We start from the raw sequence: 20,362 nt of genomic DNA on the forward strand, positions 1-20,362 counted from the left end.
GGAGGCTAAATATCCAGGATCAAATACTCTCCTGTGCATGTCACATAATGAGGCAGCCTCACCAGGCTTAGACAACACGCACAGAATGTTCAAACACAGGGCATGGGTTAGGCGCTGGACTGAAACTCTGCCATGACCTGAGCAGAGATCCTGGAAGGGGAGCTTTCACCACAGACCTTGTTTCTATACCTATTCTTTCCTGCATTACAATGAAACATCATCATGGAGCTCTGTGTGTGTGTGCTGCCTCACCTCAAGGTTACAGCCATCATCATTCTACTTGCGGAAATAATCTCTGTTAAGCTTGCCTTTGCCTAATGCTAATTATAAACACATTGTGAAAGTAAAGAGTATTTTTTTTTCAGTATTTCCCATGACAATACCCAATGTTATGGAGCTCACAGTAACATCATTATTGCATTTACAATAAACTTTATTAAATTAATGCAATTACAATGATCATGTTAAAATTAGTACAGGCAGCTTAATCTGTTCACAGTTAATGCACAAAGGTACACACACAAATACACAGGGTACTTTATTTTCAAAGTTTGATCAGTTAAAGATACAATTTATAATTAAACTGATTAAAATGGAAGTGCTCTTCATCTGTGATATCTTGTTTTAACAATACATGAAATCAATTGCTCATAAAAAAATCTGCTTATCAGTTGAAAAACTTTTTCAGTAAGGGACTTAAATTGAGGATAAAGTAGTACTCATTGGCTGTTTATGGGTTCACTTTACACACAAGATACATCCAGATGACACCTCATCGATCCCCACATCTTTTAAAGATATTACTTTGATTTGTGTCATGGCTGAGGTAATTCTCTCTCTCTCTGTGTCTCTGTCTCTGTCTCCCTCTACTATCTCTCTCAGTCTTTAGTGGCTAGTGAAGCCTGGTCATTGGGGTTCCTCCTCTAAATCAGTGGTCACATCTCAGCTTTGACAACATCCATTAGGTTCGACACACTTTGGCTATTAAAGGAAGAGTGGACGTAAGCTGTTAAAGGCCTATTTAAGCCAGTGTGAGTGGGTTTATGTCTCTGTGTGAGAGTGTCGTCGGGTGGGGGGTGGTTGGTTGGGGGCGCTCTCCACCATATAGAGGGGTGGAGCTTCACACCAGAGTCATTGGAGGGGCACAGGCTCATCTGCATATTGGCACAGAGACGCCCCCCTGGTGACCCTGAACTGCGATGGGATAGGGTGGAGAGGCTGGCGGCGTTCCGCAGGAGTTCACCGCCAGTTCAGGGTGAATGAGAGAGCGCTGCGGCATTGATCGCTTCTGCAGCAGAAAAAAAAAAGGACAAAACAGAAGTAAAAACACTAGTGAGGGAGAGACCGATGAGATTGGGAAAATGGAGGAGGAGGAGGTGGAAAAATATCACAGTGCCTCAAATTGGATATAAATGATAGATTAGAGGTGTGAGAGGGCTGTGTCTTTGTTTTCCAGGGATGGATGTTATGTTGAGCCCTACACAGGTAGCAGTGTCACTGAGAGTACTGGGTTATTGACTCCCATGATTGCTAGGCCAGTAAATTTGACCCAAGGCACTAACTGCAGTCTGCTTGCTATATAGCGTGCAGCGCAGTCCCTTATCTCAGAGTGATCGAGAACCCCCTTACATACTCGTACAAATCACACACACACACACACACACACACACACACAAACAAAACAAACCACCAGCAACTGAACCCAAATCCACTCTCAGCCAAAGACCTCGCACTTACCCCCGGTCTAACAATCATATAAACAAACACACACACGTGCACACTATCTCCATTAATGCGTCCAAGCAAGGGTCAATCTAATAAACATGGGGTCAGTGCAGTGGTCATCAGAGGCCTGTCTATGGTGAGAGAGCCTTTAAGGTGCTTCCTAATTGTATCCCTGCGGCCTTCTAGTCTAGCTTTTTATAGCTGATGGCATGTACACAGAGGAGAAGGGAGGAAGCAAGGAAGGAAGGAGAAAGGCACTGAAGAGAGGAGCAGAGGAATTTTTTATGTACTGCTGATTTGACTCATCCAGAAGGGTCGTGGTTTTCAACCCTTTTCTGCTGGGACCAGTTGTTTTCATACAACCCTAACTGATTTCAGATACTAAGCTTATCCTCTTTTTTTTTATCCTCCCGATTAAATTGGAGGGACCCATTTAAATTTTCTTATCTTAAAAACAAATGCAGGTCCCAACAAAAAAAAACAGTCTTAAGTGTGCAAATAAGGATTCAAAAAAGAAAACTTATTACTTCAAGGCTTGTATTCACTCATCTCTATGCCTGTAAACACATGTAAATTTTTCTTAGATCTATCTATCAAGGGATGAAACTCTTAATATCATCTTGCGGCAAACCTATTCTCCCTCTGGGAAACAAGAGGGCACCTCAATATGGCTTCTCAAGTCCAGTTACAGTTGTGTTGTTAAGCAGCTGAGCTGCTAGCCAGCGGCGGCAGAAACAAGCCATTATCTGTTAGCACTGGTTATAAAGCCGGAGTAGAGATGAGTCAGACAACAGCTGCAGCCACGATCTGTCCTCATCATCGATGCCCCTATGCAGAGCCGAGGTGTTCTGTAGGACTAGCTGGCGTAGGAGAAACATAGAAACTGCCATCGAATTTGCAAGCTATCCAACTAAAAAGCTGGCCAGTGATACCCTAACCCCTGAGGCGGATAGGAACCCGAGGCGCATGTACCAGATTTCAAGCTCCAGTGTGACCCCAACTTGGGAACGGGCTAACCTGGAGGAGGTCAGAGGGAAACCCAGCACTGCTGCCTCCCCCCCCGCCACCGCCAGACCACTTGATATGCTAGCTAGTTACCTCTCTCCAGCTTCTGTCTTGCCTATCCTCAATCAGCCCTTTAGAATGAATGACTATCGCTCCACTGGTTTCGCTTAGTGCACCCATTGTGCATAACTCTGGTTTTGTTGGAAGGCCTGAGATGGAAAGAGGGACATGCAGTGGTGTTTATTATCAGGTATCCGCTTGGATAACATATTAAGGCTGTCCCATTGGACTAATAGGTCATAGGCTGTCATGGCTCTCATGCATAAGGCCTTAGGCTTGCATGGAGCAATGCAATGCATTGTGGGAGTGGTGAGCTTTACAAGTCTAAACATCTTATCTAATGGTGTTCATTTATTTTAACCTTTTGTGTTGCCACAGTAGGTGTATAAGATGCCAAGCTACATTTTTAATAGTGTCAGAATGTTCACCATACACTTTTTCTTTCTTTGCAGCTTTACAGTAAGCAAATATTTTATGAACCCTGCTCATGCTTATGTTTTTGTGTGTGTATATTTTACATGTAGGCACAGAGAGGCATGAGCTGACCTCCTGGATGAGTTTCAACTCCATCTTCAGGTTCTTCAGTGAGGTCTTGGAGGTGAAAGAGGATGAGGAGGCAGAGGAGACCTCCAACACTGTTACCACACGCAGCAGTTCCCTCAAAAACAAACACCAAGATTTGTAGAAGACCAACAAAAATGACTTGGAACAAGAGGAAGAGGGAGTGTGGTGGCAAGGGATCAGAGGGGGCAATGCAGAAAGGGAGGCTGAGGTTCCAGATCCTCTCTGCTATTTTTTGCTTTTTTTCTCCGTCTCCCTCTGTAATCTCCCTCCATCTTTCTTTCCTCACTCTACTCCCTGAGTGTCATTTCTCCCTTCCAGCCCTCCCTGGCTCTGCACACACATAGCCTTGTTGTTGTAAGAGACAAGAGTACAGGGTCACCATGTATACATCACAATAACGTTTTGCATTACTTCTAGATGAGCGCAACTGTCAAAGCAATATGGGCCTGAGTGTTAGCGCTTCCCGTGGGCTGTGGCCTGGCTGCGGGTACGGGCCACGGCAGCAGAGATTAAGGCTGACAGGCGCTGTGCACAATGCGCTGTGGTGCACCTCTAATTGTCCTGACATCAGCCTGAACTGAGCTAATGCCCCGCCTGCCCTCCAGTCTGCACTTCTCAGTCTCTTCCTCCGCTTCATTTACCCCCCTGGTCCTAAAGCCTGGGCTGCTTACCCCGAAATCAGCTCATGCAGTATGGTATCTTCTGCTAAGATTCAATATAATTTCAAGCTGATGAGTGTCCATTTTCTTTTTTTTAAGCCCTTACCCACCACAGACGTTTTTAACAAGAGTGAACACACAATCTCGACTGGTGACCATTTGTTTTGTTTTAACAAAGGGTGTTGTTTTTATGACTTCTTCATTCTCTAACTCCTCCGCACATGCAGTCAGCTTTTAAACCTGACTTTTCTCATTCAGCTTTGTGTAAAATGTGGTTCTAACCCATGCCATATATTTCTGGGATTGCAGTGCTTATAATAAGAGATATCTTTTTTTCTCTTAACTTCGAGCTAAATTTGAAAGCAATGTCTCATACACACATTCACACTATTTGATTTTTAATATTAAGCCAATACTTCACAGAGCTGTAAGTGTTTACTTTAGAATATCTCCAGGTTTGATTTGCAAAACAGCGGAGAGTCCATCTCTGTGTTTATTATAAATATATATCTTTTTTTTTTCAATTTGATATCCTTGAAATTGATGTCTCTGGATGATTGAATGTGATGAAACAAATAAAACAAACACAACCTGTGCTGAATATGGAAAATTCAGGACACTGAGCATATTTAAAATTACTTAAAGTCAAGCATCAAAATGGGTTTGAGGGATATCTCATTTTAACAGGAGCCAGAAGTCAGCTCACAACACTCATAAAGCCTCAATATATCGCCTTACACATGTCAGGAAATCCAAGATTTCAATATTATTCTAAGCCTGGATGATATTTCCTTAGATGTTGGAGAAATGTAACATATCTATTCTTTCCCCCTTTTTTCCTTCCACCAAAGTACTCTTCTTGTGTACTTAGAAGTGACGCAGTCAGCTCCCTGCTCAGCTGCACATAATCTGACTATGTGACATAAACATGATAAAAAATTTTCCAGAAGGCTGGTGTGTTTTATAAACCACTCAAGGCTTAATGGAATACATTTCTAATGTGTCATGACATTAGTAAAAACTCATACTGGATACAAAATTTTATGTTACCTTAGACACATTCTCAAATATGTACTTTTCCTTTTTTTTAATTTATTATTTTTTTTTTTTTTACTTAATAGTTACCATTGTTTAACTTTTACACTGTGAAATCCTGCCTCTCCTGCCCACTCTATGGTTTAAGGCTTTTGTGGATTATCTTTCCGCTGTAATGAGACAACTGTGGCTGATGGTTGCAGGCCTAATTTCCTTTTAATTTGATTCAGATCTCTCCAGGTTTCAGCAAAGAAGTTGGCTTATTATTTGATTTGATGAGTTTCATTTCAAGATACCATTGCTCATCTTTCTGCTTTTCAGCTACAATCAGTTCATTTTTCACTCCATAATTTGTATATTGTTGCCTTAGGAATAAACAAGACTCTGTTCACTGTTTTTAATAATATCCAGCAAGCCATATGTGAATGGAGCTAAAGATGTAAGAGCCGCCTAAATCCAAAGCACAGTCTGCAAATAAAAGAGGACTAATTTTGCCAATTGCTCTTGAAGACATTATTTTTTGCAGATGGTTTATATGTCTTATTGGTTTAAGGAACAGCCTATTTAGTTTTATCGCTGTATAAGCCTTTGGATTTTATGTAACCGCGAGTGTCCTGCCAGGTCACATATTTTTCTTGTATTCTCAAATGTTTGTCTCATTCTGTTTTCATCCATTCTGGCGGTTTAAAAAATGATTTTAAAGTTTCTGCAACACAGTAATTACTCTACTTTTACATTATTGATTTCATGTTTGTAATTAACCTATTAAACCTGTCGAAAGAAAATAAAATGAACTTTTGCATCTTGGTTTTTAAACTGTACATATTTTTCCATTATATTATTGATTTTTATGGCATTCTTTTTTTCGTTTTGCAGTTTATTTCCTCGTGTTTTTCTCATTAATCATATGTAGGATTTTACTGATGCCGGTGCAGAATAGCGCACGTTAGGGATGTGTGGAAGAATAAATCAGCAGCACTAGAAAGTCAGGTGCGATTGCAGAGAGAGACAGGGAGATGTGCCCGAAAGTGTAAAGTGAGTGCAGCAGGACTACAGAGTCGAGCACCACGTGAAAAATGACCTGAGTCATCATCTCACATGATATCTATGAAATCTAACTGAGAAGGAAGACCAGCTAACATTCATTTGCTACCACACAATCGGCCAGTGTTAAGTGTCTTTTGTCATGTTTCTAAAGAGTCCAAACCACGAATACTTCTTCTTTATTTCAGTGTTGTTTTTTAAGTTAAGCGGTAGATGGAAGTTTTAAGGGTTGACATTTTAAAACATGTCCTATGTCAGGCTACTCTGAAAGAGAACACTATCTTTAAAGTGGTTATATCGTCAGTAAGAAGTGTGTCAAAAGGAAAACAAACTATAAACAGTAATTCCCCTCTTTTTGGTCATTAATTTTGGCAAAGTGAGTCTTTCCCCCCCTCCCCTCCAACTCAGCGAGGTTTTACAGCATCATTTGTTTTCACACGGTGAAACCGATCAGGTCATTAAACGCCCCCTCAATAAATCTTTAGAAATCTTTTCCATTAACCCCTGAACAACAAGTGGAACCAGGCGAGTCCCCCTCACACCGTGTCAGGCCGCTGATTAAAGAGAGGCATTCAATCACACACAAGTGAAATGGACTCAACTTTCTGTCTTAAAAATGCGTTTAAAACTTCCTCAGGACAAGACTATCTAACTTAATTGTGTGTTATTGAGGAAGAAAATCTCTATTCTTGTATTAGTTGGACTTTTTCTGAGTTTAATTAAATAACCTGCCTTCTGTCCAAAGCAATGATGTAGTGGTTTCGTAAATTCTGACCTCCAGTCAGTGATCATCAAAGGCAGACGACTAATACACAGAGAAATAAATGATATGTTCGACCAGGGATTATTTTATGCCTCGAGACCTGTTCACTATCTAGTAAGTCTATTTTACAGATCACATGGCAACATTAAAACTTGTGTTGAGTAAGTTTAGGTAGGCTATATTTAATTTGCAGTAATGCAAAGAAAACTTTTGCGTTTCGTTTCAGCTAAATTTGGGCGTCTGTGATCCTGTTTCTTAGCGTTTGAAGAAACAGAAAGACTATCCTCAAGTGATTCTCTGAGGGTCCCGTGTATTCAGATTGAGCACTCATGCATCACTTTGTCACATGTAGCTGTCTCCTAACTTCTGAAGACAGCAATGATCTCTTCATGCCCATACGGGTGCTAGTTTAGGCTCTCTCGGTGGTTCCTTAAAGTTCCCGGGACCCCAAACCAAAGGAGGAGTAGTTTGTCTTTTTACTCGCTAGAAGTTAGCACAGCTTGTGAATGTATAATAGGTATGACTGATTTGATTATAGGTTTCACTTTCCCAGCCATTGTCGCCAACTCACAGTACAGACAGTTACAGGCAGCTCCATACTGAATCATATCTTCAACAGAAAATAGTATCAGCTGCGGAGCTTTAGGATGAAATCCTGCCAAATGGGGGGTCTGCGCTGTAATGTTTGGAGGAATGGGTGAGGTCCTTGACGTGAAAAAGTTGGGGAACCCCTGTGCTGCCACAGCCTGATATTTCAATTTTTACTTTAAAAGAGTTGTTGTCACGCTTGCTTGCTCCGGCCCACTCTAATATGCACGCAGTCCCTGCAGAAGATGAACTCTTTCCAAAGGAAGCAGGCGTTAGGCAAAGTTGGAATGTCACCCCTCTGACAGCCCCCCTCACACACTCTCTCTCTCCCTCAGCACTCCTCCAGCGGATCACTGTCAGATCACTATTTGCATAATTATATGCTCAGCTCAGAAGAGAAAACTAACCCCCAAATTTTACGGGTCAACCAACTGCAACAATCAATGTTTTATCGGGTATACTAAGGGAAAAATGTCTTTAACAATCATGGTGGAGGAACTCTCTTTCTCTCCCTCTCGCCCCTTCTCTATCAATTCAATTCAATTACTTTATTGGCATGACTGCTTATCAGAAACAATATTTCCAAAGCAGTTTAAAAATGTAAATTCGCCCCCAACCTTGCCTCAAAAAGACCCAACCAATCCCCCTCTCAGTACGTGAGCAAATACTTTTCATCTATTGACTGAGGGAGAATGTCTGGCTTAAGCTTGGAGGCGCATTCAAGATTGTATCCCTTCTTCCCTTCCCCTATTCTGCCCCTCTTTTCTCTGCCCGGCTCTATACTGTGTTTTTCCACAGCAGAAGAGGTCTTTAATATAGGGCCTGTATACCAGAGCACAGAACTCACTGGCCGGTTTCGTTAGACATCATTACATATTCATTGACTTGCAGAGAAACCATTTAATCCACTGGAAACAACTCCTCTTCAATCGCCTCTCTCCTTCTCTATTCTAATGAGGACTCGCAGACTGAGACAACACTTGGGGCCACAGACATCACATTTAGGAAAGAGTGTGACTAGGCTTTATTCTGCAGGGCAAGGAAGGTGAACCTCTGCTGAAAGATGCGGGTCTGGGCACAGGTGTTGCACCAAGTGGGGTCCCAAAGTGGGGTGCTGAGCCTCTTAAGGGTTGCAGGAGTGCCCAGAGAAACATGCAAATGTATACTTTAATTTCTATCTGTTTAATGATGCGAATCATTTGATGTGCAAGACATCACACATCATATATATTTATATTACGCACAATCATTATGGAGGTCCTGCCATTAAAAGTTTTTAAGCAAACTTGTGCAAAACTAGTGTAATGATATCCCGAGCTTCCTCTACATGCACATGCACACGCACACACACACACACACACACACACACACACACACACACACACACACACACACACACACATATAAAAGATTCTTCTGCTTTTGCTCACACCTGTCTTGGGGCTCCTATGAAAAAGGACTATCATAACCATAATGTGTGGAAATATGCAAAGCAAATCGTCTATCCCAGCAAAATTGCAATTCCCCAGGTTATTATAAGAAGAGCAAGCCTTGTAGAGAGGTGAAAATACTTTAGAGACCACAATCACCAAGAAACACAACTAGGCTGAAGTCCCTATAGGAATATAATAGGAATATTAGCGGGATATTCTAGTAGTGGCTATTCGTTGGTATTTTCTTTTCTCGGCTTTGCTGTCTAATACTCCTAAGTAGCCACTACATCAGCAGCATGGCCTATGTGTGTGTGTGGTGCGTGCTTGAGGATGCTGGCATATAATACTCCGATTGTGGGACAGCTGTTGGCAGAGCCGTTTTACGGTGTTCAGTCCATTTGGCTTTAATAGCAGCTTTCAGGCGGACCGCTACTCTATCCCCTCACCGCCCCCTCAATTACACCTCCTCTGATACTCTGCTGGCCTAAAGACTCCTGCAGTAAAAAAACACCCTCTGAAATGCAATACATTTGAAGAATGGGCTCTGACTTTTAAGATTTGGGGCTATACTCTGATGGTTTCATGGAAGCAATGTTAGGCAAGCAGTGATGAAGGAGGGAGGAAAGGAAGTATAACACAGCACATTGGCCTAGTTTAACAGGCCACCGACGACTTACTGGGGAAAATTGGTAATTTTGTCTTGATGAATGGCAGTCAAGATGAAGTGGCTCTAAGAAGGCCTTTCTCAGGCTGTAAAATGCGACTGAATTCCTGAAAGCTTAAGACCAATGTTGTGTGTTATTTAGGACTCTGTAATTTGTCAAATATCGTATTGACAAATGCCAATTTTAATTACACACACGTGTGCGTCTGTGTCTGTTCTTGTGTCTTCTTCTAAGATATGCACACTTAGCAAAAAAAAACAACAACAACCTTTTATTGTGATGCGTAATACAATGTCTCCCAGTATTTCTTCATAATATACACAGAAAAAGTTGAAGCGAGCATAAATTTACTGCTCACAGATCTCAAACTCACTTTAAATTACCCCAAAGTTTATTTATTATTTTTAATAAATTTATTTTCTTATTATTTCCCAATTAGTTGACTGCAATGCCTTTTAGATTTTTCCCCATCGATTTAAATACAAACAACAGAGGACCAATAGCTGACCATGAATAATAAAATACACAGGAACTTTTATACTAGTATATACTAAGTTGGTATTTCTACTTCTATTTATAATGATACCGACCTAATAAACTGCACTAAAATCTTTCCAATAAATTAGCCTACATAATATAATATATAAGACAAAATATGACCTATTTTAAAATCTAAATGTAGGCCTACTATATAAAACTAATATGTATTCTACATCTTAACAGGGAACCAGCAAAATGAATTTCATTAAAACGAAAAAACAAAACAGATTTAATGATTTCACAACCTCCTGGGTAATCCGTTATCATAAAGGACGCTTTTGAACAATATTAAAATGGATACAATTATAAAACAACAATTATACAATAAAAATATAAATCGAAAAAGGAAGTGGTTGTAGTTTAGACTGTCCATAAGATCATCTTAAACGAAAATAATATTTATATTCAGTCTTTGTGGAATTTTATCTTCTCAAAGTTTACTGAGAGTTTGTCTGAAAAAGAGAAGTGGACTTTTCATCGGAAAGTGGCTCATAGTCCATTCTGTAGGGGGGAAAATAGATCAATTCTCCTTATAAACTATTTTGTTAGTACTAACAACAACTCCACCACGAGAAAAAATGAAGTGCATAGTCTTATTTTAAGCGACCATAATAAATCGAAGGAGGTCGACTCTATATGAAACAACATTTTCTTGCACTTAAAGCAACGAAATAATGAGGTATTTCCAGAAATCCTTAAAGTTCAACCCTCCCTAAATCAATATCGCATTGGAGTTGGTGAGATATCGATTAGTTGGCGGTTAGAGAAAAGGCCTTGACTTACACTGCAAAAAAAGCCTTTTAACGAATCATCAACCACATATTTTGTCTTAAAATATTTTTTTTTTAAAAACGTGAAAAGTTATCACATCTGACAGTGTCAAATGAGTCATTATTTCCAGTTTAATTTGCACCTGTTCAGTAAATATTGTTTATTTAAATATTTTGGAATAGTGCAAAATAAGACAAATAGCTCCATCAATATCGGGAAAATGTGGCTGATTCAGATTTCTTTAAAAAGTTGTTTTAAAGTGAAATTATCTCGACTTTAAGATTACTTTTACATTCTCAGAAAAACAACCATTTCAAAAAGAGTTCAACAGAGACTGAAAGGTGTGTTAAAACAACTATTTTTGCAGTGTAACTCCTGAACAAAACCACACTATAGCCCGCCGTCTTCTCTCTTTTAGGTTTAAAATCTCTGAAAAAAAGAGTGCAACGCGATATTAAATCAGACATTATAGATGAGTTTCATCATGTGGACGAAACCCTCCGAGGATAAACACGGCAGTGCGTGGTGTAAGAATAAGATCCAAGTTATTATTACTGAGGGAGCGGCCTTTCACTGGCAGCACCCTGCATCCTCATTACATCCACCCCAAAAAGAGATGAAGGTCTAAATGAAGTTATTGCCATCCAATGAACTCAAATTAGCCGGGCCACACCATGACAGACAGCTCGGATGGAGGGGGGGTTTGGAGGAATATAGGTGGTGGGATTGGCAGGTGTATGTTTTGATGTGCATTTCATGGTTTGCAAGGCCCTTAAGTGAAGCTGGGTTCATTTTGAATCTCCGTGGTTAAGCGAGTTAATATACTTGTGTTATTAAAGAGCCTGCAGTCACCTTGCAGCCTACTCTATGATGCCTCACCCCTCCTTCCCATCCCGACGGCTTAGACTTTGTTCCCATCTATTTGAGTTCTTTATCAGCCATTCAAATATAACGTTTCTGTCTCTCTTTCCCATCCACAATCTCTCCATCCGGTTGAATAGCTTTCTTTCTTGTCGCTGAGGTCCTCATTGTGTTAGCTACCTGAGTCAGCAGGGAGGATGAAAAGAGGAGAGTTTGACGGAGGAAATACGGGAGGAAGGGGTAGTTTGACATGCAGGGAGGGAGACAGAGGCGATGATAGGCGAGCGGGGCCCTGTGAGGAGTTGAGTGAATTTACCTGCTCCTCCGGTGGCGAGCTGTGTGTGTGTGTGTGTGTGTGTGTGTGTGAAGTTAACACCACAGCGGCCAACTCTACTTTATTGCTGTTTATCCCTGCAGCAAAAGCTGTCAGGCGGTGACAGATTGGCAGCAGCTCTAATCAGTGCCCTCTTCCCTTCTCTCTGAGATCTCCCCTCAACTCATTCACTTCTGATCTTTCACAAATGGATTGTTACTAATGGCATTTATTCTTTGGATGATACATATAATGCATATATAGATAAAGTGCAACTTTTCATTTTTACTGTTCGAACAATGTCGATATAGTTATTCATATGTTTCATTATTTAGTATTCAACGAGATGCGATGAGTATTTGAAAATCTAGACATATTATTAAAAATAAAAATAAAGAAATAGAGTTGAGTTACATTGACATACATTTTAAAACCATTCTTAATGTAGCGAACTTACAGCAAAACGTATCAATTGCAGCTAAAACAGAGGGAATGTTATTTTGTTTAGAAACAGCTATTTCAGTCTGATTACAATAAAAAAAAAAACAACCTTCACATTGAAACTACAATATTTTCTTTATTATGCAGAATCTGTAACAAATTAAATGCAACTCATTTCAGGCAACTGGAGTGCAAAAGAAAAAAGTTCATAATGACATCGTGTTTGATCTGAAAATTACAAATAAAAGTGGGTGGTTTTTCTTTGCATTTTATGGATCAAAAAGACACATAAAACATAATATTCTTTGATCTTGAAAAGCACATTGTTTATGTCTCGGCCACTGACCGTGCGACCTTTTTGTCCTCAACTATATTTAATATAAATATTTATAGCATTATCATAACACTTCAATAAATTATCCAAAAAGGTAGTACCTTCGACCTTCCACAACTGTATGTCCAGAGATTTTATCATGAACCACGATGTGTGTGTATCTATTGAGTGTGTGTATGTGTGTGTGTGGGGGGACTTTCAAATAAATAGACAAACACAAGAACTACAAGTGTAGGAAAGGAAAACTTTTGTTTTATAAAAGCACGACATTCAACCGCAACTGCCCGAGTTTCATGCAGGGCCCGCAGAATAACGGTGGACCTAAAGCTATATTTCACTTAGAGCCTTCAATGGGATTGGTGCTTATCTCGTCAACACAGCGCTGCTGACCTGTAGGCTGCTGCATCAGAGGTGTGTGTTTGTGTTGAGGTGTTGACCTGTCAGGGGGGACTTGTTAGGACTTTAACTCCTGGTGCTGCCGGTCTCCAGACATCCGGGGGTGGCATCGATTTGAAACTTGTCCTGTTTAATTTGATGATAACATCCAGCCTGCCCCGCCGCAGCACCATGGACAGCGCACTGTCTTGACCTTGCCTTGCTATCAAATTACCCCCGTCTGGGCCACGGTGGGAGCCCAGCACCAAGTTTACTATAGGCTGAGAGAGAGAGACAGAGAGACAGAGAGAGAGATTTTCTTTGCTTCTTTCACCAAAGAAAAATCTTCTGTGAAGCCAGCGCTTACGCTCTGTTATACTGTGGTAAATCAAGAGGCATTGGCTGTTGTAAACAATACTCATTTATACTTACACAAAGACTTTATTGATGTTTTTTATCCTTAAAGGACCCATCTATCCTTGGATGACTTCCTTCAGTTCGATTCTACCTAGTCAACCTGAACTATCCTGTTAAACTGGCAATATTTAGTCCAGTTACATAAAAAATGAGGGTCACCTATCCTAAAATAAACATTTCCCAGTAGTGGAGGAAGATCATTTAGATTCAGATCCTTTCATAAGAAAAAGTAGCAACACTGCAATATAATACTACTCCATTAAAAGTAAAACTCCTGCATTAAAAATGTCATTTAAGTAAAAATACATAGGTAGTGTCAGTAAAATGTACTCTAAGTAGGCTATCAAAAGTAAAAGTACTCATAATTCAGAAAAATGGCCCCTGTGAGTGTTAATATTGTATATTACTGGATTTATTATTGCTGATGCATTAATGTGTAAATATCAGTTTACAGTTGTAGTATATATTTGTAGTATATACTGTTGGGTAGTTTAATCTATAACGCATCATATTTTATAAACCTATTAAATGTTTTGTATGAAACATTTTAATCTGTTAAGTAACTAGTAACTTAAGCTGTCAAATAAATGTAGGAGTACAAAGTACATTTCCTTGAGTTACAATCCACCACTGCCTTTTTTGAATCAATATATTTAATATTAATAAAGTATTTCTGATTCTGATTTGAGTTTGTAAAGTATGTTTAAAGAGCAGTCAGAACATGTTTTGCAGGTTAAATGTGCATAATCTAACATTTGTTAAGCAGATTGAAAGATTTCATCCACTTTAACAGACTTTATAAGTCATCTCTCTATCACATGAGCTACAGAGGAAGCAGTAGTTCTTCGTGCACCAGTCAGGCTTGAAGTCAAACCCAACAGAATACGTGCAGTATGTGGACGTCTGGTGAATAAACGAGAATCAGTGCATGTAAATAGATGCTTAGCAAAAAAGAGAAAACAAGCAATTTATATTTTGCAAATCTTCTCAGAGTACTTACACCCATCAGCTGGTGCACATACTGTGGTAACAAGTTGATTTGGGAACCAGAATGTCTAAAGTTTGAGAGAGAGCCCAAGGCACTGACGGGAGGAGGATTTACTGGTGGAGAAAGAGAGAGAGGGAGAGAGAGGCTGTTTGATGGAGCTCTACAGCTTTGAGACAGCTTGTTAATTAAAACCCCAAGAGATGAGGCTCTGCAGCCACCGTCCATATCAGAGCACTGCTAACTATACTGACAGCAAGTTACTTAACAAGCGAGCGCCTCAGTCCTATACCGTTTTATCACAGGCAAGCAGTGAGATATTTTAATTCGTTAAAATCCCACTGTGGTGGTGAAATATCTTGTTTTCTACTTAAGAAAGTATGACAAACCTTCGTATTCTCTGTCATTCCAGGGATAGCCCAAATGGCTGCTTATGCTTCAAAATCCACACACCAGCTTAAATGTGGCAAATTCGATTAAGGAGGGAAAGAAAGAAATGTCAAAAAATGAGTGAATTAGTCTAGACATAGGTTGGGTGGTATTAAATTCTTAGCTTTATATTCAGGCATTGGAATTATTTCCAAAATCAAAGTAGCTTGCGATTTCAGAGAGGCAGATATGCCTCAGTGCAGATACAAAGAGGCAACATTAAGACAAAACAAAGAGGCTCCTGTGTGTTTTTGGTGAATGCGTTTTCTGATTAATTTCAATCGAGGTCATCATACGCTTTGTCCCTATGCATTATTCCACCTTAATTGAACCCGCAACCCGCCCTTTGCCTGCGGGATCTCTGTGCAATTTCAATTCTATATGCATGTGTGAGATGATGGCTTGTTAAGTCGAGGAAAACAAATACCAAGAGAGCCTTACTCAAACACTCAAAATGTATGACGGGCCCATGCCCATTGTTCACAATATAATTGAAATGCTGCTTCCCTCTCTCCCCCTCTTGCTAATAACGTGTAGGCCAACTCATGTAAATAGCAGTAAGAGAAGACGTGGATTTGGGGGGAATGAGGTGAAGCCTGACTGGGTTTGTGTCTTCTGGGGGCTGCAGGTGGAGAAGCCCCGTATACACTAGGCTACAAGCGAACCTGCTGTGCCACACCACCCAGGATCCAACGGTTTGTGTGCGTGTGTGTTGGAGGGGTTCTCTAGAACGAATGGATAATACAGCTCAGTCAACAATGAACCCTTGCCTGTGGTCAGAGAGATTGTTCTGTAAAGTAAAGGTTCAAATCCCACAACTTTTGTGTCCATAAGTGTGTTGTGTGTGTGTGTGTGTGTGTGTGTGTGTGTGTGTGTGTGTGTGTGTGTGTGTGTGTGCGCGCGCTCTCCTCATCTATCCGCTGTAACAGGCATAAAAGTTCCTGAGCACTTCATCTGATGAAACATAAAAGGTATCAGTCTCTTGTTATCCACAATAAATATTTGTCGAAATGAGCTGCCATACTCGAACCATAATCAACTTTCAGTTCCCGTATAATGTTTTAATTGGCTCTATATCATAATACTGGAATTTACATTTGTATTTTAGATGTCTTCACATGAGGAATGGATGAAGCCACAGTGAGGAAAAAAGCCAAAACCACTATTCGCAGCCCACATGTGTTTATCTTCAGCCACATAAGAGGAAATCTATTTTCTGGATCTGTCCAGTGATCTATTGGCAAATGAAAAGATTTCAAGATAGGCCTACACGATTAGCCTACATGATTTTCAGTTGGTGATCATTACACAACTAAAAAAATAAAACATTTTATTTTGCACTTTGGTTTCCTCAAACGACCGCATCTTCAACTGATACTGTTTCAGTTTACATCATAAAGATTTAAGTCAACCGAACAGATTTAAAAATAAAACGTTTGCAGAGTTTACTTTTCATTGCAGAAGTGGCTCTTTCCAAATGCGTGTAAAGTGCGTGTTTCTTTGTCATTGACTGCCGTATTAGTGCCCCATGCACCTGATCTGTTTGTGGCTGGTCTGGGGCCACGGCGCTTTTTAAGACAGCTGTAAAAGGCTCTCCAAGTCTCCAACACATTCATCAACGTCAGACACCGACAAGCCGCTATTTAGTGAAAGTGTAACTGCAGCAGTATATCTTAGAGCAGAGTGGGCCACTCAGCAAACAATACAATGGACTGTATTCTCCCTTGGTAGCAACCAATCTAAAACAGATTATAAAGTCGGACAGCTGATCGTTGAATTGCTAAAAATTTTTTAAAAATTGCAAAATTATATGAAAGTTTATTTTCGTTAATTTTCATTATTTTTAACGTAAATAATACGCTTTATTTTGCACTAAAGCAACCTTTCTCAGATACATTGTGTGTCAGTATACTTCAATCAAAAGATTTTCTGCAAAGCCAAAATGTTGCTAAACATTTCTGCTGTATAGATTTTGTAGTCGAACTTAATTCTCTGTTGCATCGTCAGATTAAGTGTGCCTATCTTTACTTAAATTAATAAGACATTTATTTGTTAATGGATAATCCTTGCATTCCTTTCAACATAATTTTAATTTGAATTAGTGTATATGTTCTGCAACGTTACATTGCTTAAACAAACAATTAATTATCTAAAGCACAAATATTGAGCGATAGTCTGTGTTACTATCAGCCTACATTAAAATTAAATGCATTGCTGATCGCTGGTTTTAAACGATGTGATTCCACAGCTTAACAAAACAAACAAAAAATGTCAGTCGACATAGGATAATGCAATTATAAAACTCCCCCATTATTCGCAGCGGTGGGGTTTCGAGTCGTTTGCAGCTGCTGAAATTCCTGGTTAAAAAATGGCCCTGGAAAAGCTGCTCTGTGCTGCGCGGTGGACTGAGGGCTGAGAGCAGAGCTGAGGAGAGAGAGAGAGAGAGGGTATGAGGCGGTTCTTGTGTCAGAGGGTCCCACAACGCAGAGCGCCATCTAGCAAAGAAAGGTAGAAACAATAATAGCATGGAGGGTCTGAGACAGAGAGGCTGTCTTTACGCACACAGCACACAGGGGCGCAGAGGGACGCCACAACAAAGCGCCGCGGTTTAGCGCTCTCAAACACTAAAAACTTTGTGTATCATGCATGCCATGGCGCGATCCCAGCCGTGCCGTGCCTTCTATGCAAGCTTACCGTTTGTACAAGATTAATACACGATCCAGCACAAATCGATTAATTACTGTTAGTAACGTCTGCTGCTTTTTATTTTTTATTTTTCCACCGGATCAAATTTGAATGAGCATCTGATGGCAAACCAGCTGATCAGTGGTCAAGCTGAAAATGGGGGGAACTTTTAATGTCACAGTGGGTGAGGTAGGGGGAGGGCGGCAGGTGACTCCCCCACTTGACAAAATCAGTCGATACTATCACTTTCAAGCTCCATCACAGCGTTTTGTTTTCCTGGGACCAGCAAACATCGATTATATATATATATATATATATATATATATATATATATATATATATATATATATATATATATATATATATATATATATATATAGTGCTCTAGTGCTCTAGTGCTGCTGAGGGGTGTTAAGAGGTGAGTTTTGACCAAATAAAAAAAAGAGAAAAGTGGACTCATGTGTGTAAAATGGTCAGTAATATGCCTCCATCCTCACCCACTTGCAGTAATCTTCCCTTCTCATCCTCACCGCAGCCATTCTTTCATATACAAAGACAGAACTAAGTCGTCTTCCCTGTAACATCATTGCTGGTAATGATGGTGCAATAACAACAATAGCAGTTATAGCCACGTACAGTAAATGTAGTAATAATGATGAGTAATAATGATAGCAGTGGTAAAAGCCGGATCGTGAGTATAGGGGCACAAGCACTATTAATGCAGAATCCATATATCTAAAATGATCGAGCTTCACTGTGATTCTTCTTGTTATTGTTCATCTTAGTCCACATCATAACCGTACAGGTTAAGAAACCTTGCATAGTGTATTAATTTTATACATCAATAGGTGCTGTAAGCTGAAAAGCATTTAGCAATCATTTAATTAGTGCACCTACAAGCCGAATTAGCAACTAAGGCCTACGTATAATAAGTTTAGGTTTTTAGGTTTAGGAAGTAAAATAAATCAAAATTGACAATTTTGAAGCATTACTTAAACATGGTATTGAAGTGTAATAATACTAAAAAACAACATGTGATTATTCGGTTTTTGCAATGATGTATGAAGAGAGGTGTCAGGGGCAACATTTCTCATATTCGTTATCTTTTCATTGCCTCTCGACAACCAGCAATTTGTGACAATTTTCGCTCGGTTAAGGCGTCCAATAATCCACCACAGCCTCCATACTGAAAATAAAGTTTAGACTGCATGGGCACACTTTTAACTAGGCCACTAATATAGTTTTAAAAATAATTATAATGACATTCCACTGTAATGTACCTCACCTAATTTTATTACATATACATAATGATGAAGTGATGTGTGTGTGTGTGTGTGTGTGTGTGTGTGTGTGTGTGTGTGTGTGTGTGTGTGTGTCGACGCGCACGATGGATGGTGACTGTGCCCTCGAAGTAAATTGGGGTATATGCACTGCAGGACAGTGCATTAATTGATTTATTAATTAATGGGAAAATACATTTGCAGTTTTATTACATGTTCTGCCATTATGTGATATTGTTTACATGATCTACTATTCTGTGGTGAGGAGACTATACTAAATGTAATCAGCAGCTGGTCATTGGTGATTATTACATAAAAAACAGATTTATATAAAATGAGATAATCCTAATGTAAAAATATATAACAAACATTTCAAATATTAGCGTGACATACTGCCACCGTTTGTTACTGTTCTAATAACACTGCATGGCGTTCAGTGTTTCACTCAGTTGTAATATAGAGAATACATACCATGTATTCAAACTTTCATTCCGTTTTTTTCTTTATTTTTTGCCTTAGAAGTAAATCATTGACATTCTACATTATGACCAAAATTGTAGTATATAGCCTAGTAATCAGAAAATTATAGACTTGCTCCATGGCAAAGCCCTATTTTGGTGCTAAAGAATCCTTTCAAAAAGGTTTTCTATCTCTTCAGCATTATGGTGCTCTAAAGAACCCCGCGAGATTACATAAAATGCTCCACATCAGCAGCATTAAAGGAACTTTCTGACAACCACACTGGCCTCCTTATGAATTAATCCGGTATTTTATACCCACAAATCAGAGGGAACCACTAAAGGACATTGGAAAGCCCTTCTTTTGTACACCTAAACCTCTATGATCTACCTTGGCGTCCACATATTTTATTTTCTGCTGCATGTTCTGCAGGCCAGGCCATAGAACTGAGACTCTACCTTCCTTATATACCCGCCGCCTGCATGGAAAGGAAAGAGTGAAGATGTGACGGGGCGTATTTGAAGTATGACGAGCTTTGTGGTCCACTCCTTTTCATTCCCTTGCCTCAAATATACGCTCGCTTTCAAATAAGCCTCTTTGGCAATCCCATGCCGACCCCCCCAACACACACACCCCCTGCCACCTTGACATGAATGAGCGACTGACCTTTAGGGCCGTGTCCACTCTGCGGTCCAGTTTTATCCAAATAAGCCTTCTTCCCCCACCCTGCCTCATACGGTGCCAGCAATTCTTTACTGATATCATCAGCGGATGCAAATGAATTTGGACGGGGTGGGGGGTTCAGGAGTGGAGGGGGTGGTGTTGGTGGTGTAGTCATGGACAAAATACCACACTGGCTGCAGAATGCTGCATGTGGAGAGATGGGAATATTGAATGCCCCGCCACCAGAACCATCCCCGAATTCAATATT

At 40.0% G+C, this 20,362-nt stretch overlaps 1 protein-coding gene and 1 long non-coding RNA gene across 3 annotated transcripts in view; one reads left to right on the forward strand and one right to left on the reverse strand.

Annotated features, from left to right (window-relative positions):
- The window catches only part of fam172a (family with sequence similarity 172 member A), a 160,503-nt gene extending 154,648 nt beyond the window's left edge, over window positions 1–5,855 (forward strand). For both annotated transcript variants that reach the window (XM_044198205.1, XM_044198202.1), the window contains exon 11: window positions 3,315–5,855. In XM_044198205.1, the coding sequence (XP_044054140.1) occupies window positions 3,315–3,475 (161 nt within the window). In that variant the 3' untranslated portion in view covers window positions 3,476–5,855. The remainder of the gene's footprint in view (window positions 1–3,314) is intronic.
- LOC122877081 lies at window positions 416–17,991 on the reverse strand. Its single transcript, XR_006378184.1, has 3 exons — window positions 14,594–17,991; window positions 13,239–13,457; window positions 416–1,288 (listed from the first exon to the last, which is right to left on the reverse strand). It is a non-coding gene; the product is annotated as an uncharacterized LOC122877081 (long non-coding RNA).
- Window positions 17,992–20,362: the final 2,371 nt, after the last annotated feature.

This window comes from Siniperca chuatsi, linkage group LG5 (genome assembly GCF_020085105.1).
Source record: "Siniperca chuatsi isolate FFG_IHB_CAS linkage group LG5, ASM2008510v1, whole genome shotgun sequence".
In the NCBI taxonomy this organism is placed as follows: domain Eukaryota; kingdom Metazoa; phylum Chordata; class Actinopteri; order Centrarchiformes; family Sinipercidae; genus Siniperca; species Siniperca chuatsi.